Source organism: Aotus nancymaae, unplaced genomic scaffold, assembly GCF_030222135.1.
Source record: "Aotus nancymaae isolate 86718 unplaced genomic scaffold, 86718_ANA_hifiasm-v0.15.2.pri h1tg000008l, whole genome shotgun sequence".
NCBI lineage: Eukaryota > Metazoa > Chordata > Mammalia > Primates > Aotidae > Aotus > Aotus nancymaae.
In genome coordinates this window covers 43,266,119-43,286,825 of record NW_026988419.1, presented here as the reverse complement: position 1 = coordinate 43,286,825, position 20,707 = coordinate 43,266,119, and the positions used below count along the sequence as shown (strand labels likewise).

The window sequence follows — 20,707 nt, the reverse complement described above, 5'->3', positions numbered from 1 at the left end:
GCCCCACCCAAATATCATCTTGAATTGTAATCACCATGTGTTGAGGGAGGGACCTGTAATCCCCACTTGTCAAGAGAAGGTGGTGATTGGATCATGAGAGTGGTTTCTCTCATGCTGTTCTCAGGAATAGTGAGTTCTCAGGAGATCTGATGGTTTTGTAAGTGTTTGACAGTCCCTCCTTCATACACTCATACTCTCTCCTGCCACCTTGTGAAGAAGGTGCCTGCTTCTCATTCCACCATGAATGTAAACTTCCTGAGGCCTCCCCAGCCATGTGGAGCTGTGAGTCTAAACTTCTTTGTTTACAGATTACGCAGTCTGGGGTAGTATCTTCATAGCAGTGTGAGAACCAAGGGACTAATGCTGATAATAGTTTAATAATAGTTTATAACATTGAGTTACAAGCTATTGTTAGGCTTTCTCTTACATTATATCTCTTTCTTTTCATGAATCCTTATTTAAGTTATATTGGAAAGTGCACCCACATTAGGATCTTCTGTTTACATTCAAACTTTTAAGATGCTTTGCTCACCACATTTATTTTCTCATCGTGTCATCATAAAATGTGTTTTTTTCCCCCTTAGAAACAGAGTCTTGCTCTGTCACCCAGGCTTGAGTGCAGTGGCACAATCATAGCTCATTGCAACCTTGAACTCCTGGGCTCACAGGATACTCTCACCTCCTTTTAGAACTTTAAAACTACTAGTAATTTCTTTTTCTCCTCTTGGAACTTTAAAACTACATAAAATTTTACACTAGGGTTTCAAAGTCTTACATGTTCTTTATGATTACCCTTTTCTTTGTGTTTTTGCCCTATATTATAAGCAGTAGGACAAAGATTGACCTATTGCAGCAAGTTTAGCCTTTTTGACTAATTCACAGTAATAAATATATTTTACCCACAATCATAGCTCATTGCAACCTTGAACTCCTGGGCTCACAGGACACTCTCACCTCGGCCTCCCATGACACGATGGCAGGTACTACCATGCCAGGCTAATTTTTTATTTTTTAAAGATGAGGTCTCACTTTGTTGCCCAGACTGGTCTCTACTTCCTGGGCTCAAGCCATCCCTACTACCTAAGGCTCCCAAGTAGTTGGGATTATAGGTGCACCCACCACACCTGGAGAAATCTCTATTTTGATATTATCGTCATTTGCTTAGAGTTTATCTTCCATTATTTTCATCAAGTACATTTGGGTGATATGCTTCTGGATCTTTGCAAGTCCAAAAATGTCTTTATTTTGCCCTATACCTGAGTGTCAGTTTCTTAATTTCTTCTTAATAGTTTATAAATTGTCTTCTAGTGTTATAGGTGAGAAATTTGATGTTAGTCTTTTCTTGTAAGAAACTTGTTCTTTCTGTATGAGAGTTTGTAAAATTCTTTTCTTGTCCTCAAAATTTAGAATTTCCAGTAGAATGTAGTGTTTTTCTTTTTAAGATATTCCTCCTTATAATGAAGTAAGCTCTTGAAATCTGCACTTAAGCCTTTAACTCCAGAAAGTTTTCTTCTATTCTACATCTCCATTTGTTTCTTCTTTAGAACTTTAAAACTACTAGTAATTTCTTTTTCTCCTCTTGGAACTTTAAAACTACATAAAATTTTACACTAGGGTTTCAAAGTCTTACATGTTCTTTATGATTACCCTTTTCTTTGTGTTTTTGCCCTATATTATAAGCAGTAGGACAAAGACTGACCTATTGCAGCAAGTTTAGCTTTTTTGACTGATTCACAGTAATAAATATATTTTACCTAGCAACCCATTTCACATATAGCAAATCAAAACAATGCCATGACATATTTATTCTAACTATAGGTGATGCACTCTGTTTTATCTTTTTATTCTATTTTATTTAAAAAGAAAAAAGATGGTCGTTGTTAAATACTAAATCAGTGGTTCTCAACCAGGACAACTTTGTTTCCCAGGGAACATTTAGCAGTATCTGGAGATATTTGATTGTCACAACTAGGGAAGATGTTACTGGCATCTAATGGGTAAGAGGCCAGAGATGCTGCTAAATATTCTACAATGCTCAGGACAGTCCCCCACAACAAATTATCTGGCCAAATGTCAGTGCTACCAAGGTTGAGAAACACTACACTACACATTTATTTCATTACTCCTCAGTGTAATGACTCTCTACACTGACTGTACATTCACAAGAATCACCTGGGAAGATTGATTTCATAACTCTGAGATTAACTGGTGACTAGTAGTTTTAAAATGTTTCATTCTTCAATGTTTTGAAAATATGGACCTATGGTATATGGCTATGACAAACATTCAATCCTAATTTTATATGGCAGTGGTCTTTTTTTTTTTTTTTTTTTTTTGAGTAAAAGCCAGTGGTTAACCTGATAGTACAGCAGTATAATATTTACACCTTTGTTCAGCTTTTCAGTTAAATTAATTTATAAGTTAAGGGAATTCTTTTGTTAGATTATTCTGTGTTTTTGAATGTTGTTGAAAATGAGGTAAATTAAACTAGATTACTAGATATTATTTCAGGCAAGAATTTCCAGTGACATAAGGTTATTACATACACTGTGTAATCTTATATCTCCTATAGATTGTGAAGTCCAGAGTAAGCACCATTCCCAGGTAGTTTGAGCACTGGCAGATTTCTTATGATACTGCATTCTCGTAAGCCCGTGTTTCCCCACAGTAATAGAAGTAAGATTATGCTTGTTTAGACCACATAGAAGAGGTCATACTTCATAGTTCAGTATTGTTACAAATAGTAGAGTCTAGCATGGAATCAGAATAGTTTGCAAAGTTGGGCCTTTGGGTTTCTATAATTGGAGGAGGAGGCTTTCAGTTATAGAAGGGGTTAATTACAAATTGTATATGGATTTGAAGATCTGTGAAGTTCCTTCCAAATCTAAATATGTTTTCCTCTTGTCTGCCAATAGGTACAACCGTAACTGCTTTAAGATTATTTAAGAATCTACCTGTAAGAAAGCAGTTTTACTCAACTGCTAAAAAATGTAAAGATGAAATAAAAAAGATCCAAGATCTCCTCATGAGCTATGGTATCCTTAAACCTGACTTAAGGATTGTTTTTGTACATAACAAGGTAAGCATTATTTTATTTTTATAAGATTTTTGGTATATGATATAATAAAAAGAACAATGTTTATTTTCTAAATCAGTTAGATATGGGCTATGACTAAATGTTTGTGTGCCTTCACAAAATTATTTGTTGAAAACCTAATCACCATGTGATGTTATCAGGGCATGGGGCCTTTGGGGAGTGAAATTCATGCCCTTAAAATAAAGGAGACCTGAGAGGGCTACGTGTCTTCTTCTGCCATGTGAGGAAGCTGCTACATAGTCAGAGGCACCATCTATGAACCAGAAAGTGGGACCTCACTAGACACCAAAGTTATCTGGTACCTTGATCTTGGACTTTTCAACCTCCTAAATTTTGAGGAACAAATTTCTATTGTTTATAAGCTACCTTTTTGTGGTATTTTGCTATAGCAGCCCAAAGACAATATGTAAAGAGTCTTTTTTTCAAAATGTTAGTCCACATTTGTGTAGTTTTATCTTTATTACATAAAGAGTGTCTTTAATTTGTTGCCCAATATCTATATGAAATATGATTGAACCTTTCATTTATTAATCTCTAAAAGCAGGGATTTCCCCCAACAGACTTTTTCATCTAAGAAATGTCTTGAGTGCTTACTTTTATCAGGTAGTATGATCTGGAAATATGAAAATGAATAAGATGGGTTCTTTTCCTTTAAGGACTTCACAATTTAGTAACATTTTTCACCTTCTAAACTGTTTAGTCTTTGGAAGAGTGTGTGTGTCAGGAGGATACAAGTGTAATTTTGTTACATGGTTATGTTATGTAGCGGTGAAGTCAGAGCTTTTAGTATATCCATCACCAGAATAACATACATTTTACCTTTTAAATAGTTTGTCATCATCCAGCCTCCTCCCTCTGTAACCCTTCTGAGTCTCCATTGTCTGTCATTCCACATTCCACACTCTATGTTCATACATATGGTTTAGCTTTTACTTTTAAGTGAAAAAATGCAGTATTTGTCTTTTTCTGAGTTTCACTTAAGATAATGACTTCCAGTTCCATTGTTGCTGCAAAAGACGTGATTTCATTCTTTTTTATGGTTGAATAGTATTCCATAGTATTCCACTGTGTATACATACACATTTTCTTCATCCAGTTATATATTGATAGCACTTAAGTTGGTTCTATAAATTTGCTGTTGTGAATAATGGTGTGATAAACATATGAGTGCAGGTGTCCTTCTGGTACAATGATTTTCTTTGGGTAGATACCCAGTGGGGAGATTACTTGGTCAAATGGTAGTTCTATTTTTAGTTCTTTTAGAAATCTCTGTACTGTTTTCCATAGAGGTTATACTAATTTACATTCCCATCAGCAGTGAGTAAATGTTCCCTTTTCTCTGCATCCTCACCAACATCTGTTATTTTCATCTTTTTAATCATTGCCATTCTGACTAAGGCAAGATGATATCTCATTGTGGTTTAATTTGCATTTTTCTGGTTATTAGTGATGTTGAGCATTTTTTCATGCGCTTGCTGGCCATTTGTCTTCTTTTGAGGAATGTCAATTCTTGTCCTTTGCCCACTTTTTAATGGGATTTTTTGTTTTTTTGTTTTTGATTTTAGTTTTTTGAGCTCTTCATACATTCCGGATGTTGTCTCTGTTGGATACATAGTTTGCAAATATTTTCTCCTATTCTGCAGGCCATCTATTCACTCTGTTGATTGTTTCTTTTGCTGTGCAGAAGGTTTTGAATTTAAGGGAAACTCCACCTCCTTTCTTTCCATTTTTCGAAGCAAGGCTGATAAGAGAAGGTAGTCATCTTGTTGCTTGATGAATCTTAAAGGAAAGGTTTATATGTTTTCTAATTATTCTGTTTATCTGATGAAATTTCACATGGGTATCTTGCAGGAAAGCAAACTACACAGCAGTGTGGAAACCTGATGTGGAATAGGGAATTAACATTTATTGAGGGCCAACACAATGCGAGGACCTGTGCTAGGTGCATTTAGTTTTCTGTGCTCCTCACAGCAACAACCAAATGATATAGGGATTGTATCCGTTTTGCAGTTGTTCTCTGAATGGAATTCAGATAGGTTTAATACTTTGCTCATTGTTATGCAACTAGTAAATTGAGATGGGATTTGAAACTTAACATGCCTTCAGAGTGCTTTACGTGCTACTGTGTTCTCTTCCTTTTTTTTTCTTTCTTTTTTTTAATTGAGAGGGTCTCATTCTGTCACCCAGGCTGGATTGCCGTGGCACAAACACAGCTCTCTGAAGCCTTAGACTCCAGCAGTCCCTTCCACTTCAGCCTCCAGAGTAGCTAGGGCTGCATGTGAATACCACCATGCCTGGCTCATTTTTAATTTCTTTTGTAGAGATACGGTGAGGTCTCCCTATGTTGCCAGGGCTGGTCTCAAGCCTCTGAGCTTTCAAGCAGTACACCCTCCTCGGCCCTCCAAAGTGCTGGGATTACAGGCATGCGCTCCTATGCCTGATCTTTTTCCCTATTTTAATACTACTTTATATTTATATAGTTCTTTCCCAGGTTTCAGAACAGTTACAATAACTTTGTGAGCTAGAAAGCATTATCTCTGTTTATATGGGGGAACTTAAATCTCAGAGCAATTAAAGGAATTGTTTTATGTATTATAGTAATAATGCTGAAGTCAGAACCCTTTTTGATTCAGTTTTCTTGTCAGGAAGATTATTAAATAAAGCCTTGGTAGAATGTTGAATGTTATTGATCAAAATGTTTGATCATTTAAAATAAAGAAAAAATTAAGAATAGCGACCTATTCCTGCTGGCATGGAGCTCAACCAGGTAATACCTTGAGATCCCTTCCAGCTCTACGATGCTATGATTCCTCAGGATGTTGATGGATGGAAGCTCATCCTACTAATAAAAATAACCCTATGGCCTCTGGATCCCGAGGATGCTTAGTAATAATTTTGTTTGTCCCCAAATTAATAAAAGACCAACATTAGAAAAAACATAATAATTAGGAAGAAAAAGCAGATGAAAAAGGTAACATATAAAGAGAAATATGAATTATATATTTGTAAAAGAAAAGTGAGTACAAGAGAAATCTTTTGAGTAAGAAAATATAAGTGAAGGCCAGGTAAGATGGCTCATGCCTGTAATCCCAGCACTTTGGGAGGCCTAAGTGGGTGGATCATTAAGGTTAGGAGTTTGAGACCAGCCTGGCCGACATGGTGAAACCCCATCTCTACTAAAAATATAAAAATTAGACAGGCATGGTGGCAGCTGCCTGTAATTCCCAGCTACTCAGGAGACTGAAGCAGGAGAATCGCTTGAACCTGGGAGGTGGAGGTTGCAGTGAGCCGAGATCGCACCACTGCACTCTAGCCTGGGTGACAGAGTGAGACTCCGTCTCCAAAAATAAAGAAATAATAATAGGTGAAAACAAAATTATTACCTCACATGATAAAAATGAATATATTAGAAATATTTGAAATGACATGAGAGTTCTTACTCATTTTAAGTCAAATATATGTCTTCTAAGGTTTTTTGAGAGGTTTATATCATTTTCCCAACCAATGTAAGATTATCAATGTAGGTATTTTCTTTAGAAATTGGAAGGCAGGGGCCTCGGCCTCTGCCCGCCTGCACGCCCCCTCTGCGTGAGGGGGCAGAGGCGGGAGAGGTGGGGTGGTGGTGTTGGCGCTGCCACGTCTGGGCCACAGTTCCCAGCTGTCGCGCGGGCAGTAGAGGAGGTGGGGCTGGCGCTGAAGCCAGATCCAGATCCGGTGCTGTGCACCCTGGTCGGGGAAAGTCTGACACGCCTGGGTAGGAGCACTGACTGCGGGGCCTAGGGACCTTACTAGAAAGATAAAACCTGATGAAACTCCTGTGTTTGACCCAAGACCACTCAAAGTAATGAACTGGAGTCAGAATACAGTTACAGTTTCTCCAGCCGTTTTCCCAGCATCCTGGAGAAGGCTTGGTTTTGAGGCCTCTTTGTACTGCTGACTTGGAGATTTTTTTTTAAGGTATGGGGTCAGCTGACAGAGACTGGAGTTGCAAGCCCTGAACAATTTATGAAATCTTTTGAGCATATGAGGAAATCTGGAGATTATTGTGCTACAGTTGCAGAAGATGTGACTCTAGGAAAGATTGTTGCTACAGCAACTCTGATAATAAAACATAAATTCATCCATTCTTGTGCTAAGGGAGGAAGAATAGGAGATGATGTCCTTAGTGATGAATGCAGAGGGAAGCAGCTTGGTAAATTGTTATTATCAGCCCTTTGCTAAGCAAGAAACTGAACTGTTAAAAGATTACCCTTGAATGTCTACCAGAGAATGTTGGTTTCTATAAAAAGTTCAGATGTACTGTATGTGAAGAAAACTACATGTGTCAGAGGTTTCTAAAGTAAAAATCTTACAAGAAAATTGTCAAAGGAGCTAATGCTTCAAGGTCACAGTCTTCCTAGAGTTGAAGTATTTTGTTGCTGCAGCTAAGTGACCTCCATAAATAATGGATTGAAAAAATATTATACTACTACAAATACAATGACATTTACAAAATTACTTTGGGCTGGTAGGACGTGCTGTGAATTTAGATGACAAATGAATAATATAAAAGGGATGATTTTTAACCAAAGGCATCTATTTTTAACTTGAATATTTTCTTGCATTGTATTTTTCTGCAAGTTTGGCTTCATTTCTGAATGGTATTCGAGAGGATGGGTAATAAGGAGTCATATGTCTGCTATCTGTGTTGCTCATTTAAAAAAAATGTATATATTGAATAAAGGTTGTTTCTTATCAAATGCATAAAATTAAATATTTTTGTTTCAAAGAAACATCTCAATACACTTGGGGGTTTATCGTTTCCCATATACTAAGGCTGGATAAATTAGTTGTTATAACTAAGCATAGTGTAGTACAACATTCGTTGATCCCAATACAGGCAAACAAACTGGTCAGCCTTTTAAAGAAGTAGAAGAAATGAAAATTATTTGACAAGATTAAAAGTAAAACAATTTAAATGTCTTACTAAAAGTTTATGTAGGTCTATGTAGATAAAAAAGTACCACTTGTCTTATCTGTGAATTATAATTATTCATTTGTTAAAAACACCTAAGAGCAATTATAGTGGGACATCAAAGGTACTTTGTAAACAGTGAATTAGCAAACCTCAGCATATGTGTTTCTACGCTGATTTTTTATTTTCATGGATATCTGAAGCCTCTCTTCTAAGTTTTTTTCAAAAATGGAATATCACGAAACTGAGTGAAATACAATACTTAAAAATATATTGTACTGGATTTGTCAAATTCATAAAATATTGATGGAAGCTTTACTTTTTAATGTGGCACTATTCTGGTCATTATCCTGGTTTTTTTTCTATTTAATTATTTTTAAAAGTTAAAGAATTAAATACTTTAATGGTTTTAATCTTTTGCATTCCATGTTACATTAAACCTGTTTATATAATGAGTAGTCTTCCGTTAGAAAAAAAGAAATTGAAAAGGAGTATTTATAGTGTACTACATTTTATTATTTTTGGAGGACACTATATCAGAACTTATATTTAGCAAACATAAGTTCCTCTGTAGCCTTCAGTAATTTCAGATGCAGTTAAATCCTGGAGAGTATGTTGAGAGTATTATACAGTGTGAAAGTAATACACACTTAACCGAAAGTCTTTTTATAAAATTAAGTATTAGCTATTATTATACATTGAAATCATGGACTGACTTAGAACAAGCTATGTTCAAGCTTTTTTCTCATAGTAAATTTTTTAAATTTTTATGTATTTTTAATAGTGCTGTTACACCTTTAAAATGTTAAAATATATTGTTAAACCTCCAAAATAGCATTGACATTATAAACCTTTTTGAACACTGAGTCCTACTTTGCTCTTAGCCTTTTTCTTTTAAACATACCTGCTTTCATCATTCTTTATGTACTTTTTTAAAGAATTTTTTTGTCTGCTTAAAATTTAAACAGGACAATGTTGTTGTCTTTATTTTTTTCTGCATTGGAAACAATCATATTGCGCATAATATGAGAAGTACTACTGCTATTTTGATAACTTGGATTAGATAGTGTTCCTTCTTTTTATGAAGGTTTAACCTGCCAAGACATTCTTTGAATACTGATAATGTTGATGTTCTTGCCAGTATGGTTATGTTAGAAAGAGGTATTTTTCTTCTTTCATCACCATGTTCCTTGAAAGCGTAGTGAATAATGAGACAGCCAAAGGGAAATAATTTACAAGTGGATTCAGTGAGTTTATTTAAAGTAGATATTATTTGGAGAATTGCTAGAGCCATTCTTTAGATGAGCACTACAGTTTTCAGCTTTAGTTGTAATAACTTAATCCCTGTGAGGTTCTACCATAAATATTTTTATTTATAAAGTAGTTATTTTGCAGAATTAAGTTTTTCTCAATATGATAATACTTGAAACCAATTTAGGTTTCAGGTTTTATCTTAGCTATTTCATATGACCAAGCTTAATTTCATAGACCACTAGTTCAGAACATGTGAAATGTATGATTTCAAATAAGGGCTACTCCTATATACATTATAATTGCTGATTTGTGTGTATACTTGTTTTTCCAAAAATATTGTTTGTGATTTTAAAAATTGTTTTGATTGAATTTTGTTCTGATAATTAGACGCCCACTGGTACTGCAAAAACTGAATTGGATGTCATTGATATAAGAAGGTTTTAACTGCTATGAAAGAGAGACATGAATTAAAGAATGTTTTCCTTTCTATTCCCACTTCCATATCACATGAACATTAAGGCTTATTGAGGTGTTGGTTTTTCTGTGTTTTTGTTGTTGTTTGTTTGTTTGTTTTGAGGTCTAGAAGAATGATGTCAGCTCTGAAGGGTTGAATATCTCTGAATTCGGTTAATCTGGGAAGAGGCAGGGCCTTAACCAGGAACAGAGATCCAGAAAACTGGCCATGGAGATTTGGTAGTGGTGGCTGAAGATTTGGATTATAAGATGAAGATAAATAAGTGATGCCCTATAATATATATCCCCTGCATTCATGATATTATCCATGGTCATTTTTTCTTTCTCTACCTTTTATTCAAATCATCTTGAATGTCCCAAGTTTGTTTCAGCTGTGCTATGGGGAATCAAGGAAAAGTCTTTTGCCATGATTGGACCAATGTTAAGGATCAGCTTCCCTCCCCCAATTCCAGCCAAGCTTGTGGAGTCAGTATAATCAGAGAGAGGCTCCAATTTAGGAGTGTGGCTCAAATGCCCCTTCCTTAGGAAGAAATTATTCCAGTGCCAATCTGGGAAGTTTGGGTGTGTTTTGTTTTTGTTTTTGTTTCTTTTTAAATTAAAGAAAGTGGATATCTTTTCAGATATATTTTAAGATTAGCTTGGGGCTGATTATCAATATGGTTTTGTTTGGGGTCTTTTTTTTTTGCTACTTACATATTAATAATGACAAAATTTTTTAAATGGTTTTCATGTTTTCTTCTTTTTTTTTTTTAAGTATTCTTTTACTTTTCACCTAAATTCTGTGAAATACGGAAAAGATAAAAGACATATAAGTCAAATTTTAGTGTAGTTTCATGTTTGTAAGCACTGTTAGGAGTCTCTGAAGTCTTCCATTATCTCTCAATAGGACATTATTCCTCAACTGCTCCCATTGTGTTTTCCACATACTTCTGTTGTGTTATTTTGCTTTAGTGGCAGTGATTTGCATTCTTTCTTTCTTATTTGACAGCCTTTGTGGGAGGGAGGGCTGCATCTAATTCATCTATATTGACCTTATTACTGAGTGCATAGTGCAAGATGGAATATTAAATGAATTAGGTGGTGCTAAAGCCAATAGTAAGTATTTGAAACACTGGTTTTAAACACTCTGGCCTCTCTCTGACCTTTTTTATAATATTTATTAATAAAATTCATTCTTGGCCGGGTGCTGTGGCTCATGCCTGTAATCCCAGCACTTTGGGAGGCTGAGGCAGGTAGATCACCTGAGGTCAGGAGTTTGAGACCAGCCTGGCCAACGTGGTGAAACCCCGTCTCTTAAAGATAAATAAATAAAATTCATTCTTTTGAATTCCCTAGTGACCTCTTATGTATTTAGAGAGTATATTTTCACTCGTATTCATATATACAATTCTAGTCCATTGCCCTTCCTAGAAGCTAAGTCACTGATACATCTTCTTTAGAACTAATAAGGAAACATAAAGACTGCATGGATGGTGCAATTGGGGAAAAACATTGATGGACAGTCTCTAAGAGCTGTGAATTTAATGGATTTTGTTGCTGTTAATAGTCAAATAAAACCACATAATTGTTCCTTTTCTTATTCTCTAACCAAATACATTTTATGTACTTATTATTAATCCTAACACACATTTCTCTATTCCAATACTGTAGATTTCTCTTCCAAACAATAATACACAGGGAATCCTGCACAAATCTAGCTTTTTAAGATTAGGCCAGTGAAAGTCAATGACGGCCTCTAAGGCCTTTTTTAACTCTAAAACTCTTTGATTTTTAAGGATATTTACATATGTATACCTTGAGTACTTCATTTCTTTTTTACAAAATTGGAATTTCACGTTTCTGTTACTTGGTTCTACCGGGTTCATATATCAAATTGTAAAATAATAGAAGGTAGAAAGTACTGCAATAAACATGGTTATGCAGATCTCTTTGACATACTGACTTTCAACCTAAATGCCCATCAAATGATGAATGGAGAAAGAAAATGTGATGTGTATATTCTATATATAACAGAATGCCATTTAGCCATATAACAGAATGAAATCCTGTAATTTGCAGCAATATGGGTGATCTTGGAAGACATTATGTTAAGTGAGATGAGCCAGGCACAGAAAGACAAATACCACGTGATCTCACTTATATGTGGAATCTTAAAAAGTTGATTTCATAGAAGTAGAGACCAGAATAGTTGTTACCAGAATCTGGGGAGTGGAGGGAGGAGGAGAAAAGCTGGAGGGGTTGGTCCATGGGGGTAAAGTTATACTTAGGAAAACAGTTCTGAATATTCTGTCACTCTGTAGGGACTGTATAGTAAATAACAATGTATTATGTAGTTCAAGATAGGTAGAAGAGCTTTTGAATGTTGTCATCACAAAGAAATGAAAAATGTTTGAAATGATAGGGTAATTGCCCCGATTTGATCATTGTACTATGTATACATGCATTAAAACATCACATTCTACCTCATAAATATATGTAATTATTGTGTGTCAATTATAAATTTAAAATCATAAATGTTTTAAAGACTGGATTACAGAGTTTACTGGTAAACAGTTCAATTCACTGTAATAAAGCATCTCTCAGTGTATCTCTGAAGAAACATTCTCAGATTTAGCTTTTTAACCTGTATATGTAAACTCTTCACAATATCACAATGGTAAAAGAGTTAACAATCATGCTGTAGATGAAAAAAACTAGATTATAGAGTTTACTGGTAAACAAGTTCACTGTAATAAATAAACTCACAATGCATCTCTGAAGAAACATGCCCAAACTTAGCTTTTCAACCTGTGTATGTAAACTCTGCTATAAGTTGGAATGGTCAAAACCATGGTTAAAAAGCATGTTCTAAACACTTGATTACAGAGTTCACTGATTGGTAAACAGTTCAATTCACTGTAATAAAGCAGCTCAAACTGCATCTCTGAAAAAAAAGAGGACGTAGAAGGGATCCTTAGGTCTTTAAATCTGAAAAGACCACTGAAAATCTTTTTTGTCCTGTGTCAAATCTTTTAGCAAATAGTGTTTTTAATCCTGTCCACCTCCCCTTTTATCTTTATGTAACCCCAAGAGTTTGAGTGGATTGTCCAATGACTTAAACATTGAATATATTAGAAGATGAACTACAGTTCACATGTCTTAATTTTTAAAGCAACATTCATCCTCTCTTATTGTAGCTTCCTCACACCAATTATACTTAAGAGTATTGAGTAGGTGCTTTGGAACAGTTAAGTGATGACTTGCACTCTGAAGGAGCTTAGGATAGAAATGAGATAAGATGTGAAAGTGTATAAACATAACATAAATATACCATAGACCTTGTCATTGCCCAAAACTGCACTTACTCTATAATTTCAGTGTTATGTGTTACTTCTCTAATCACTACCTCCCGTCTCTCCATCTTACTCTCTTCAACAATCCTTAGATTCTGTTGAACCAATGATCTGTTGATCCTACTGCCTCTTAACTGTTTCTTGTCCTCTGGTATCCTTGGTTCTTGCCTTACCCTGCTTAAATTTTGTGGTCCATCATTATCATTCTTCTTTTGGAACTCTGTCAGTTCTCTTGGTCCTTTCTCACTTAATCGTACTTGTTTGACTAACCAAATCCTGATTAAATCCATCTCGTCATCATTTTGATACCCGAGCCAGTATGTAGGGGAAGAAAACACACACCCATGCTGAATAGTGCCTCTGTAAATTCATGAGCACTAATGTTCATGTTGTCAGACAGTCATACTTCTGTTTTTCCAGTTAGCAAACCAGAAGCCTTAAGGTTGTTCTTCGCTACTGATTCTCTCACATGTCTACTCTGATTCCAGAGTAAATTCTATAGATTTACCTTTAAAATACATCTAGAATCTAACAACTTTTCACTATGTCTGTGACTACAACTGTGATCCAAGCTACCATTATCTATCACCTGGATTTTGTAATAGTATCCTAATTAACTCTCTCTGCTTGCTTCTTGCAGTCTTCAGTGTATTTTCAGCCTTGTAAAAATGTGAGTCAAATCATATAACTCCTGTTTAATTAGTTCCCATCTCATTCAGAGTAAAATCAAAGCCTTTATAAGCGGCTATGAATTCTCTATTGGGGTCAGTAAATTTTTTTCAGATGGTAAATATTTTAGGATTTTCAGGACCATATAGTTTCTCTTAGAGCTATTCAGCTCTGTTTGTAATGTGAATGCAGCCATAGACAATAATACTTGATTTACAAAAACAAGAGGCCCCTGGGGGCTGTAATTTGCTGACCTCTGTAGATCTGACCCTCCTTCATTACCTCTGATTTCATTACCTTTTTTTTTTTGCTCATTTTGCTTCAGTTGTTTCTGGATCCTGTGAGTCATACTTCCAGCTCAGTACTGTTGCATTTGTAGTTTCTTTGTCTAGAACATTTTCCCTCCAGTAACTGGTTCAGTACTTATCTTTTAGGTCTTCACTTAAACTTTCTCAGTGAGGCTTTCTTTAGCCATCCTAAAATTGCAACCATTTTCCCTCCACCTCCACCCCCATGTTCCAGCTTTATTTTTCTTGTTCAATATGCTATATATTTTATTTGTCTTGATTTATTCTCTCTCTACCTAGAATATAATTTCCTTGAAGGGAAGGACTTTTGGTTCTTTTTTCCCTGTCATATGCCCAGTGCTTATAATAGTGTCTCAAGTAGGTGCTCAAAAAATATGTCAAATGAATGAGGGCTGAGAACAGGAGCACTCTATTATGCTGGTGGCACTAGCCCAACTGGTCTGTAAGCCTAGACCTTAAAGCACCTGAGATCCAGAGGCAGATGGTATCACTGAAGATTAAAGGTAACAACTGGACAGAGAGATGGCAAAACAGCAAGTATTAGCTCTCATACTCTTGACACTTTCCTCTCCTATTGGTTGGGGGACTTCTAGAAAGTCACCAAAAAGTGGGGGCTGAGTCTGGCCACTTGGCAGGTGGTGGTATTCATTCAGTGGAATAGGAACAGCCTCTGAAAGTGATTTCATCTACCACCCCCAGGTGGTTGGGTCATAGGGAAATTCTATTACAGCAGAATTTGGTTATGTGTATAAATGGATCAAGATTATTCTAACTAGAGAAACAGTTTAAATATAAAGTACATAAAATACACAGGCAGGAGAGCACATTTAGAGGCAGTGAAGAAGTTTATTTAAATGAGTTGGTATTTAATATGAGGGAAGAGGGGAAGATAAATCCAGTAAGATAATTTAAACTTTTTAAATTAGAAAATTGGAAGCCATTAAAAACTTTTAAGTATGAAATTGACATAATCAAGATGCTACCTTTGAGAGTCAGTTTGACAGTACTCTACAGGGAGGAGTTAGGGAGACCATAAATATTTTGGAAGCTGCTGTAAATTTTAGGCTCTACGGGCCTGAATTCAGACAAATGCATTATGGAAAGCACAAAGTGTCTATGATCTGTCGTAGCTATCATGAGAAGAATCAGTGGGACTAGCTGACCGGCTGTGAGTAGGAAAAGACCAGAAGAGGTTTGAAGATACCTGATTTATTTAACTTATATGCCTAGAGAAATGATACTATATCATTTTTTAAACCTTGAATGCATACATCGGAGTTTCTCCTATAATATATTACCTTCATGAATTACACTGACATAATTTTGATTTTACTACTAAAAGAAGCTTATAGAAACAAGCAAAACTTTTAAAATGAAATTATTACTGTACCAGCAGGGAGTTCTTAACTATTCAATTCAGAGAGAGAAGATAATCAACTCTAGGCTGGATATTATTATTATTATTATTACTTTTGAACAGTTTCTTGCTCTGTTGCCCAGGCTGGAGTACAGTGGCATGATCTCAGCTCACTGCAACCTCCACCTCCCAGGTTCAAGCAATTTCCAGCTAATGTTTGTATTTTTAGTAGAGATGGGGTTTCACCATGTTGACCAGGCTGGCCTTGAACTCCTGAACTAAAATAATCTGCTCTCTCAGCCTCCCAATGGATATTATTTGTTACCCTTAAAACTTGCTGCTTGTTTTGGGAGGGAAAAGGGCCCAGAAGTAGAATAAAGAACCATATTGTTGAGATTTTTGCCTGAACAAAATAGGGTGCATGGGAAGGGAATAACCTTGGGTAGGTACCAGGGAGCTGGCCGGGCGCGGTGGCTCACGCCTGTAATCCCAGCACTTCGGGAGGCTGAGGTGGGCGGATCACCTGAGGTTGGGAGTTCAAGACCAGCTAATCAACATAGAGAAACCACGTCTCTACTAAAAATACAAAATTAGTCGGGTGTGGCAGTACATGCCTGTAATCCCAGCTACTTGGGAGGCTGAGGCAGGAGAATCTCCTGAACCCAGGAGGCGGAGATTGTGGTGAGCCGAGATCGCTGTATTGCACTCCAGCTTGGGCAACAAGAGTGAAACTCCGTCTCAAAAAAAAAAAAGTACCTACCTTACAGAGTAAGGTTTTTAAATGAGAGAAAGCATTCATAGCACAGTGCCTACTCCATAAGTACTCAGTAAAAGTTAATAGTTATTGATGGTGTGAATATTGTAAAAATCTGATTAGATTCAAAAATGATCATTAGAGGAAGTGGCCTTAGGACTGGTTCTGGGAAAGACTAGGTGGGCAGAGATATTCAAAGCAGGGAGAACAGCATGTGCAATGTCAAGGAGTCATCAGAGGTCAGAGAAAGCTGGTCTAAGAAATGAGGACAGGAAGCAAGAAAGGTTGCTTGGAGCCAGATTCTGAAGGACCTTGTGTACCTTACATGGGAATGTGTACTTCTTGTTGAAGTGACCCATAGGGAACTAATTGAGAAGTTTCAGTAGGAGACTAACAAAATAAGATAATTCTCATAGCAGTTTGAGGATCGACTAAATTATCTTAATTGTTGTGTAAGAATGTGGAAACTGATTCCATTGTGTGGGAAGTTACACAAGGAATAGAGAAGGGGGTCTAGACAATAAAAATATTTCTGATATAAATAAGACAAGATTTGATTACCAGTTAGAAATAATCTTTCTTGTTTTTACCTTTAAATTTTTATTATTTAATGTTTTGTTTTATATCATTTTATTTTTAGAGACAGGACTCTCTCTGTTACCCAGGCTTGAGTGCAGAGGCATAATCATACCTAACTTCAGCCTCAAACTCCTAGGCTCAAGCAATCCTTCTGCCTCAGACTTTTGAGTAGTAAGGAACACAGCTGCATGCCACCATATCTGGCTAATTTTTATTTTTTGTAGAGACAAGGTCTCATTGTGTTGCCCAGGCTGGTCTTGAACTCCTGCCTCAACTTCCCAAAGTGCTAGGATTACAGGCCTGAGCCAACATGCACAGCCTATTATTTAATTTTTTTAAAAGATCCTACCTTTACATGGTTCAAAACCCAGAAATGTATGAAAAGGTAGAATGAAAAAATTACTCTTATCTTTTTCTTTCATCAGCCTAGCTCCTATAAACTGCCCCTTCTGTAGGTAAAATGTCTATTATTTTATTTGCAATCTTCAGGAAAATAATTATGTGTGTTCTATTTCAAAAAGAGAATATAAAATTAGGGTAAAAGTAAGAGATTTTAGAACTCATTTGTGCTGCATAAATTTTACCAAGGCAGAATCATTTTTGAAACTCTGAGGCTGCTTAGCAATAATCAATTCATATTAATGTTTATTATGTCAGTAGAATGTGGTTTGTTCTTTTAACAATAGTATTGATACTGTGATAGAATAATCTATAATTTTATACTGAATTCAAAACATTTAGCAATGTCTTAGCAATGAACTGCTATAGCTAATATTGTTCCTGTATTGCCAGTGTGGGAAATAAATAACCTTTTTAATATTGTGTTTGTGCCTCTGTCCTTTTTGGAGTCAGAGTCAGTGCAAGTACATACCCAGGAGTAAATAGTAATAGATGTAGATCCAGTTATAGTAGCTTGTAAGATCTTAGAAGTGGTTAAAACTTACGATACTTAAGACATTTGGCTGGGCATGGTGGCTCACACCTGTAATCCCAGCACTTTGGGAGGCCAAGGTGGGAGGATCGCTTGAGCCCAGAAGTTCAAGACCAGCCTAACCAACATGATGAAACTCTGTCTCTTCAAAACATAGAGAAAATTAGCCAGATGTGGTGCACACCTGTAGTCCCAGCTACTCAGGAAGCCAAGGCAGGAAAATCCTTGAGTCCTGGAGGTTGAGGCTGTTGTCAACTGTGATCACACCACTATACTGTAGCCTGGGTGACAGAATAAGATACTGTCTCAAAAACAAAACATGAACAACAGCAAAATTCATTGGTGCTGCTTCTTGTTTGTTTGCTGGAAAAAAAAATCCAAATATGAGTTAGTACATGTATGCCTACAGTTTGCAAGAATTTTGGTTGCCGCCTAGGCCAGTAAAGTATCCTCTTTATTTCCCTTTCTAGAAGGAGTTGACTTTGCTCAAACAGTTTTAGCATTGTATTATTCACTTAATTATTCATTATCTGTGTGCAGCCTACCTTTCTCTTTATCACAAATTGCCTTTACAAAGAATTGAGGTTTACTAATTAAATATTGAGTATTCTCAACTAACTTCATTTTCTTCAAGTAGGGTATGTTAGTGAAGTAGGAATGGGGCAAGATATATTTGGCTAAATTCAATCAAACTTAAGATGGTGTGCCTGTAATAATATATTTTTGATTGAAGTGCTTTTGCGCTGTCATCATACTGACTAGAGTCAGATTCTTAGTTGGCACATCTAGATGCTCCAACTTTGTATGACCTAGATAGAAAACATATGGAGGTTTGTGTGTATTTTTAGCACATGTTAAGCTTTCAGCCTAAGGGTAAGATTTACAAAAACCTTCAGGTAGTGAAAAAAAAAAATCTCTGTTTTGGAAAATAACATAGAATTGATGAAATGGTAGAGAAAGCAAACTGAAAACTGTATTCTGGATTTCCAGAATTCATCACATTTTATAGTTTAGTTTTTTAATGATGGATCCTGTTTTGAAAATGAATCTTAGTTGCCTAATGAGAAGATTTTACTTGTTGGCAGACTGCTGTCATTTATTGCTGGCCCAAGTGTAACTAGTTTAGAAAATGCTCTCAAATTAGTCCCTTGATCTGATGCAAGAATTGCCTCGTGTGCAATAGTGCTCTTAGACTCCTAGCATGTTTACTCTAAAGTAAAATCACATTGCATAGTTCTCATGTTTCACAGCTTTTCTAGGACCCGTTTCCTGAAGTGATCTTTTTACAGTTCTGTATACTAACTATTCAGCAGGTCAGGCAGTGAAATAGCATCCTTGCATTAATCAGCAGCTAAGATTTATATCTGTATCTAAGGCATCACTCTAATATAAACTAAAATAAACAATATGATGTTTACATTAGTAATACCCCAGGCTTTTTAGCTGTATTCAGTGCAAGAATTTTAAAACATTAGTTTTTTTGAAATATTTCCTTGAATATTTTATTTTAAATATGTCAATATCAGAGAGTTAGCATTCCTTTAAAGAGGTACAATTTTTGTGTATAAGTTTGTTGTTGTCGTTGTTGTTTTTAGAGAGGGAGTCTCACTATCACCCAAGCTGGAGTGCAGGGTAAGTCACTCCCACCTCAGCCTCCTGAGTAGTTGGGACTACAGGCATGTGCCAGCATGCCCAGCTAATTTTTAAATTATTTTTATAGAGACAGGGTCACACTATGTTGCTCAGGCTGATATTGAACTGCGGGCCTCAAGTGATCCTCCCACCTTGGCCTTGTGAATAAGTTTTTATTGTTCAGCTATTCTTTGTCGTAAGTAACTTCTGATATAGAAAGTATGAAGCAGGGGACATCATTTCCTATAATTGCAGATTATTCAAAACCTTATCTACTTCCTTTTATTTTGAACATTGTTCCTAAATTATTAGCTGTTGGCTGGCTTAAAACTAGAGCCATAAAAGCAGAAGCCAGTAGTTTGCCTGTTTAGAGACTTAAGTGCACATGCACACAAAGATTACAGTCTGGTAGTTCTTCCAAAAACATGGAGCTACCATGTGACCCAGCAATTCCACTCATAGGTATATACCCAAGAGAAATGAAAACATAGGCCCACACAAAAATGTGAACATACATGTTCATGGCAGCATCAATTATAATAGCCAAAAAGTAGAAACAGCTCAAATGCCCATCAGCTCATGAAAGGATAATTCAAGTGTGTGATCTACAATGGAATATTATTCAGCCATTTAAAAGAAAGTAATGATATAAGTAAACCTTGAAAAGGGTATGCTAAGTCAAAGATGCCAGTCACAAAAGATGATATATTGTATGATTCCATTTATATAAAATATCCTAAGCGGGCAAATTTTATATAGAAAGCAGATTAGTGATTTCGAAGGGATAGGATTCATCACTGATGGATATAGAATTTCTTTTTGAATTGATAAAATTGTTCTAAGATTAGATCAAGTTGGTGGTTGCACAGCTCTGTAAACCCAAAAACCATTGAATTGTAAATTTAAAGTGGGCAAATTTTATACGAATTTGTATATGAATTATTCCTTAAACTGTTATGTTAAAAAGAAAGAAATGCAAAGATTGGTTTGGATTTTCTTGAGTCAAGTAGAAAACAAAAAGTGTAATTTCAACAGGTATGCTGGTGTGACAACTAGCAGCCTTAATCTTTAAAAACAAAGAGCTAGTTTTCAATTCTACTAGGGTTACTTTTCCCTGGGGGAAAGAATGTGTTTATTTTCTCATTCCTTTAACAAGTAAGTATTTGTTGGGCCTTACTAGGTGTCTGGTACTGTTCTTAGTACCAGAGACTCAACACTCAACACTGAACAAGCTGAACTCATCATCTTCCTGCCACTAAACCTGCTCTTCTGAGTGTCTGTCTTGGTGAGTGTTACTACCACCATTCCAGTGTCACAGGTCAGAAATCTAGGAGGCATTCTTGATTCTTCTTTTTTTTTTTTTTTA

General features: G+C 35.9%; 1 protein-coding gene and 1 pseudogene across 6 annotated transcripts in view; both read left to right on the top strand.

The window, feature by feature from the left end:
* The window catches only part of PMS1 (PMS1 homolog 1, mismatch repair system component), a 116,906-nt gene that overhangs the window by 51,839 nt on the left and 44,360 nt on the right, over nucleotides 1-20,707 (top strand). For all 6 annotated transcript variants that reach the window (XM_064373242.1, XM_064373243.1, XM_064373239.1 and 3 more), the window contains one exon: nucleotides 2,916-3,079. In XM_064373242.1, the coding sequence (XP_064229312.1) occupies nucleotides 2,916-3,079 (164 nt within the window). The remainder of the gene's footprint in view (nucleotides 1-2,915; nucleotides 3,080-20,707) is intronic.
* On the top strand, nucleotides 5,850-7,740 carry LOC105725125 (glucosamine 6-phosphate N-acetyltransferase-like; annotated as a pseudogene).